Source organism: Miscanthus floridulus, chromosome 7 (genome assembly GCF_019320115.1).
Source record: "Miscanthus floridulus cultivar M001 chromosome 7, ASM1932011v1, whole genome shotgun sequence".
Taxonomy (NCBI): domain Eukaryota; kingdom Viridiplantae; phylum Streptophyta; class Magnoliopsida; order Poales; family Poaceae; genus Miscanthus; species Miscanthus floridulus.
Window position 1 is genome coordinate 32,799,696 of NC_089586.1, and position 7,035 is coordinate 32,806,730.

General features: G+C 50.0%; 1 protein-coding gene across 2 annotated transcripts; it reads left to right on the forward strand.

Moving 5' to 3' along the window:
* The first annotated feature begins 1,629 nt into the window (after positions 1–1,629).
* Positions 1,630–4,897, forward strand: LOC136462995 (cytochrome P450 734A2-like). Of its 2 annotated transcripts, XM_066462044.1 has the most exons (5): positions 1,630–2,093; positions 2,722–2,945; positions 3,051–3,301; positions 3,372–3,774; positions 3,922–4,896. In XM_066462044.1, exons 1-5 carry the CDS (start codon positions 1,778–1,780, stop codon positions 4,369–4,371), a joined length of 1,644 nt encoding a protein of 547 aa, XP_066318141.1. In that variant the 5' UTR covers positions 1,630–1,777; the 3' UTR covers positions 4,372–4,896. The 2 variants fall into 2 exon arrangements, with proteins under 2 accessions (XP_066318141.1, XP_066318140.1); XM_066462043.1 differs by having other exon boundaries at positions 2,722–3,301; positions 3,922–4,897.
* Positions 4,898–7,035: the final 2,138 nt, after the last annotated feature.

Here is a 7,035-nt window from a genome sequence, read left to right on the forward strand (position 1 = left end):
CCAACCATCAACCACAATTAACCCGTCGTTCAGTCTCTATTGCACGTAGCATTTAATCTGGACCTTAGGATTTATTTGATTAATTCAAAAGAAAATCTTGGGGTCACTTATATTATGTTTCCTAGTGAAAGATGTGATTAATTCAAAAGAAATTTAACAATACATCAAAATTACTTTTCATAATGACAAAAGTTGGTAATTTTTTATATAATGGAATAAATCCAAATGCTATTATTCTCAGTAATTAATAGATTACATCGAATTAATTGAAAATATTTCTAATTAGTATGATAATTAATTGAGATTTTTTAATGTAGCTTATACTGTACTTATGTGGTGGCTCCATTGTGGACAATAATATGAAGATTTGTGTTGTCAATAATATGACGATTAGTGTTGTCATCCTTTGCTTTGAATTCTTCCGTGATACCACGAGCATATATATAGACTTTAAACTTTTGATATTTTTAGGGCGCTTTTGATATTAAATTATCAGTATTGGTATGTCATAATGTTGTATCAAAAGTGTATAGACTTATCTATGGAACAACTTACATTTTTTGTTCTCATCGAGTATTAACATAATTTAGAATGTATTGAGACCGTCATTAGTATGTAGTTCGTTAAGAGAGATTTTCTATGTTTGATTAACTATTATATTAATTTCTGCTAATCGGTTCATGTTTACCTGGTGCCATTTTGCACTATGTTTACTTTTTTCTAAATAGTGGTAGATGTGTATAACTTAGAAACATAGATAGCACATTTATTAAAGATATAGAAAAAAACAGTGGTAGATGTAGCACATTTATAAATAGAAACATATATAGCACATTTATTAAAGATATAGCACATTTATTAAATAGTGGTAAATGTGTATAATTTAGCACTATATGCTTACATTACTATTTAGACGTTGATTTGAGTATATAAAAAAATTAAAAGGTTATTAATGTAGATATGAATTAAAGGGTTTTCTTAATTATCTTTGATAATAGCAGAGGTGAATAATTTAGGGATTACTTTGTGTATTTTTTTATAATGGTTGAAATGGGTAATTTTTTTCATAAACTCAAGAGATTCAATAGATATTATTAATGATGATGATTAGAGTTTATCAAATTAAAGACAAGATATTTTTTATTATTGAATTTTTATGATTTATTTATCGTTTTCCCTTAGCATGTGTGGTGAGGGCTAACATGGAGTCTCCTCTAGAAGTTCCATAGTAAATAGTGAGATTGTTTGCACATGGGTTTTCTGTCTGAGAAATGATTTTGCTTGTTTTTAAACCACAATGGACATGAAAGTTTTTTTTAAAAAAAACTTACAATGGACATGAAAGTTTTGTTAGGACTAAACATGAGTGAAACTTTTAAACATCCCAAGCCACACACACCATCCATCCAACATGGTCAATTAAACAAAATGGCGAAGCCCACCTCGTTGACCCTTACAACCCACCAGCTCCAAAACAAAACTTCTCCCTCTCGCTCTCTCATCAGTCATCCCTCCCAGCGCTCCCTCCCGGCCCCATCGCCCGCCGGAACGGCCTCTCCCCGTCGACCTCCCCACCACTATATAATCGCCCTGCCCTGCCCTTCCCTCCCTTGCCTTCCATTACCACCACCCTTTCGTTCCGAATCCTCTGTCTCTGCGTGCGTGGCACACAAAGCGCACGGCCATCACCAGAAACCCAGCTCCGCCCTGCTCGGTTCCATTCCAAGAAGCAGCAAGGGAGGAGGAGGAGGAGGAGGAGGAGACGACTCAGACTGCAATGGGGGAGCAGGAGATGGACGCGGGCGGCGCGGGCTGGCTGTCGTGGCGAGCGGCGGCGGTCGCCGTGGCCGCGTGGCTGGCGCTGCACGTGGCCGCGCGCGTGGCGGACGCGCTGTGGTTGCGGCCCCGTCGCCTAGAGGCGCACTTCGCGGCGCAGGGCGTGCGAGGCCCGCCGTACCGGTTCCTACTGGGGTCCGTGAAGGAGATGGTGGGGCTCATGGCGGAGGCCTCGTCCAAGCCCATGTCGCCGCCAACCTCCCACAACGCGCTGCCCCGCGTGCTCGCCTTCTACCACTACTGGTGGAAGATCTACGGTGCGTGGCCTCTCTCCCTCCCTCCCGGCTTCCCCACCTCTCGCTTTCGCCCATGTGTTGCGTCGCCGAGCATGTGTCCCCCCGGCCCGTTCCGTTTGATTGCTCACTCATCTTTTTGGTTGCGTCTCCGTGATCTGTTCCCTCCCTATCCGCTAGCTTTCCGGCGCCCCGCTCTCTCTCTCTCTCTCTCTCCTCCTGCAGAATTGCTCCCTTCCCTGTGCATGTCTGTTTGCGGCCAGGGGCTCAGCTTTTGTCTCTTGTTGTCAGCACAGCACAGCGCAGCTTCTCTCTCTCTATCCAATACTCCCTCTTGGGCTCTTCTTCCTTCTTTCTCCGGACTCATCACTCCCAGAGACATGTCAATAATCTCACCTCGGTTGCTGCCCTGCCATGCTGCAAGCTCTTGTCCTTCCCCTGCTCGATCCTGCCCTTCTGGCTCTTGCATTCAATGGAGCTGGGCTTTGGATCATGAGCGGAGCACATGGGAGAAAACTAGCGCAGTACAAGTCCAAAGTCTTTTTCTTTCTTTCTTTTTTCTATTTTCCTCTGGTTTCTGTGTTCTTGGCAATTCGCGGTTCGTCGATCAGTTGGTTGGTTGATTGATCAGCGGCGTTGTCCACATGTGCAGGACCGACCTTCTTGATCTGGTTCGGGCCGACGCCGCGCCTGACGGTAGCGGAGCCGGAGCTGGTGCGCGAGATCTTCCTCACGCGCGCGGAGGCGTTCGACCGCTACGAGGCGCACCCCGTCGTGCGCCAGCTCGAGGGCGACGGCCTCGTCAGCCTCCACGGCGACAAGTGGGCGCTCCACCGCCGCGTCCTCACCAATGCCTTCTACCCGGACAACCTCAACGTAAGAGCTAGCCTAACAGGCCGCGCCGCGTCGCTCTGCTCTGCTCTTCTTGGTTCGCCGGCCGGTGCGGTGTGCCTGACGCGCGCCTTCTTTGGTTCTTTGCAGCGGCTGGTGCCCCACGTCGGCCGGTCGGTGGCGGCGCTGGCGGAGAAGTGGCGCGCCATGGCGGCCGCCGCCGCGAGCGGCGAGGTGGAGGTGGACGTCGCGGAGTGGTTCCAGGTGGTCACGGAGGAGGCCATCACGCGCGCCACCTTCGGGCGCAGCTACGACGACGGCCGCGCCGTGTTCGCCATGCAGGGCCGCCTGATGGCCTACGCCTCCGAGGCCTTCCGCAAGGTCCTCGTCCCCGGCTACCGGTGCGTCTCATCTCCGTCTCGGATTTTTCTTACAAAGACAGGTAGCGGCTGACCGAAACGTTGCTTGCAGGTTCTTGCCCACCAAGAAGAACTGGCAGTCGTGGAAGCTTGACAGGGAGATACGGCGGAGCCTGACCCGGCTCATCGCCCGGCGCAGCGCCGAGGCCGAGGCCGAGGAGGAGGAGGAGGTTCAGGCGGCCGGCCAATCCGGCGGCGTCTTCCGCGACCTTCTCGGCGCCATGATCAATGCCGGCGAGAGGAAGACCCCGGCGGCGATCCCGGTGTCGGACATGCTGGAGGAATGCAAGACGTTCTTCTTCGCCGGGAAGCAGACGACGACGAACCTCCTGGCCTGGGCCACCGTGCTCCTGGCCATGCACCCGGAGTGGCAAGAGCGCGCCCGCCGCGAGGTCCTCGACGTCTGCGGCCCCGACGAGCTCCCCTCCAAGGAGCACCTCCCGAGGCTCAAGACGGTGAGTCGTCAGTCCCACTGCCACATCACCGCAGCAACTTCTTTCCTACCGGCCAATTTCTTTTCGAATCTCCTGCCGTGGGCATTTCCGTCATCCCCAGTCCCGCCGCTGACACGCACTGTTTTCCTCGTGGCATTTCCATTCCAGCTGGGCATGATCATCAACGAGACGCTGCGGCTGTACCCGCCGGCGGTGGCCACGATCCGGCGCGCCAAGACGGACGTCCGGCTCTCCGACGGGTGCCTGATCCCGCGCGACACGGAGCTGCTGATCCCGATCATGGCAATCCACCACGACGCGCGGTTCTGGGGCCCCGACGCGGCCCAGTTCAACCCGGCCCGGTTCGCCTGCGGCACGGCCAGGGCCGCCAAGCACCCGCTGGCGTTCGTCCCGTTCGGGCTGGGCTCCCGGATGTGCATCGGCCAGAACCTGGCCCGCCTGGAGGCCAAGCTCACCGTGGCCGTCCTGCTGCAGCGGTTCGAGATGAAGGCGTCCCCGAACTACGTCCACGCGCCGACCGTCCTCATGCTCCTCTACCCGCAGTACGGCGCGCCGGTGATCTTCCGGCCACGTCCGGCGCCGGCAGCCTCATCATAGCGCAGATGGCAGATGCTTCGCCTGTCTGTCCCGGGCAAGCCCCACATTCTTTTGTCGAAATTGGCGGAAATGCCTGCCGCAGGTCGGTCTGCCTGGTGGTGCCCGAACGAAAACCGTAGGACGGACATGTGCAGAATGACCGAAATACCCCTCTCCCCTGTGTATATGCCAACAAGTGATACTAGAAGCCAAGAAGCACTAACTTTTTGTCCTAGCCTGCTGCTGCGCCTCGGGGCCTACCCAGGTTGCCCGGAAATGCCCTCGTTAACAGACCGGATCTGGCCCAGCCTTCTTTAAGATTTGATGAGGGGCCGGACCCACACCTCCTCCCCTGCTGCCCCGTGGCGTCTGGTGTATGTATTTGTATTTATAGAGGTTTGTTATTCCATCTTCTTCTACGTTGTTATTAGTAGAGACGAAAATGCAATGGAGAAAAGAGAGAGAGAGAGAGGTTGAGATGGTAGAGTAATGAAATGGTATGTGTGATTTGTCGGCCTCTTTCGGTTAATTTGTCGGCCCCTTTGCAACAATCGCATTGCATTTTGTGATTGGCGATCCGGTTTTACGTCCTACACGAGTTTTTGTCGATTCTTCTTCTCATCAATCAGTGTGTCATTGTGGCCCAATATTAGGGTCTAGATTAGATCACGGGAGATAATCTGGTTCCCATTCCCATGGACGCTAAACTACTACTTTATATGAAACTACTCGCATTAGTTGGGCACGTATATGCTCATCAAGAACCAGTAAAACCACGTTTTACACGCTTTTCCATACGAGCTTAGCCCAGCTCGTACAAGCAAAGATCCTATCTGTTATCCAATCAGAACAAGAAGTTTTTGAGGCAGAATGTGCAGCCATCACTAATATAATACTAAAAAACTGAGCCATAATTTGCAGCCATATGCAGATATGCCAGCTAAATGAGCCTAGCGGCATGTCGCTGAAACAAACAAGCAATTAACCCATGCAGAAACCAGGTGGTGAAGCGTGGGGGCGCGCGGTAGGGGACATGTCGCGTGGGGACGCGGCCGCGCGGGCCGGCAGCAGCCCAACCAGGGTGGGGGCTAGAGATGGCAATCAGTACTCCTACGGTTCTACCCCTAGAGAAAATTTTACCCGCTAAATTATCCGTACCTGTGCACGGATAGAAGACTTTGCCCATACCCGTACCCACGTGGGTAAAAATACCCGACATGTAACCCATACCCGAATTCATACCCGTTACAAACAAAAAAACATTAATATATTATATTATTAGAATCATATATCGTCAATTCATTATCAATAGAAATCAACAATTATAACATAGCAACAAAACTACACTAGTTAATAGTATAATAGTCATAGATATATTAGATATATGTGTATTTCGTAGTAATTAATGAACACATATGTGTTGCTAAGGCCGGTATAATTTACCCACGGGTACATGGGTGTGGGTAGTATGTTCTCGTACCCTTGCCCGTATACCTAACGGCTAGAGATTTTTACCCATGAGTATACCCATGGATAAAGAATTCTTTCTATACCCATCTCTTTATCGGAAAAAACCCATTAGGTAGTCGGGTTTCGGGTACCCATTACCATCTTTCAGTCTGTTCGTTTGGCTATGCCTTGTCGTAAATGATCATAAATTTTCAGTCAGAACAATATTTTTCTCTCACCCAAACCAGCCAGTAATACTTCACGAACCAGCAACGATACGAATCAGCCAACCGAACAGTCTGTTTAGTGGGGGCGCAGGAGCTCGCGGCGGATGAGGCGAGGGCGGCGCCCAGGGATTGGTGTGTGCACCTGCCTGTCCGTCCTTTGGGGCTAGCCTAGCAAGCTGTCACTACCGCAACGAGCATTCGAGACGGTTACAGTACCAACGGACAATGCCGCAAGATCCACGGCGTCCACGCCGTTTTTCTTTTTTCCTTTTCTCCCTCTGGACCGTCTCTCTCTTCTAGAGGTGGGTAGATTAGTGTATACACCCTCCGTCCTGGGATACAGTTTATTTCGACATTTAAAATTTATGATGAAATATAGTGCATTCAGGAAAATATAAAAGGTTCTTGTTTTTTTTCTTTCTCCCTATGGACGCTCGCTCTCAGTCTCTCTCTTCTAGAAGTGAGGGCAGTTACGGGTATAAAATTACAGATGTGGGTTTGTTTTCATTCATGGGTGCTTGACATATAAAAAGTTCCATATAAAATTACAGATGTGAGTTCCCACGGATATCACAAGGTGCAAATGTTAGTTCAGAATGTTACATGTAAGTACATGTATGGGTATAAAAATTTTGCCTGTTAGTTAATTTGTCACGCACTAGTCCCTTCAAGCGTGTTTCTAAGGCATAATGGTTTGTACTCCACGTACCAATGTGAGATTAACTCTAGTGTCCCTAAATCAGCATGCATAGCTCCCCTCAATGTGACCAGACTCGGACCTCACGTCGCTGCAACAGAGGTGACTCAGGCGGTGGCGCGCCGCACCATGACTCCACCACCAGCCTCGCTGCCGTTGGAGCGCCTCGCAAAAAAGTCCTCGTACGTACAAGGACGGTGGAGGCGAGGCTCCCATCTTCTCCTCTGGCCTGGTTGAGATTGCAAGTTTTTTCACTCTTTCTCCATCACATCAAATCTTTAGACATATGCATGGAGTATTAAATGTAGATAA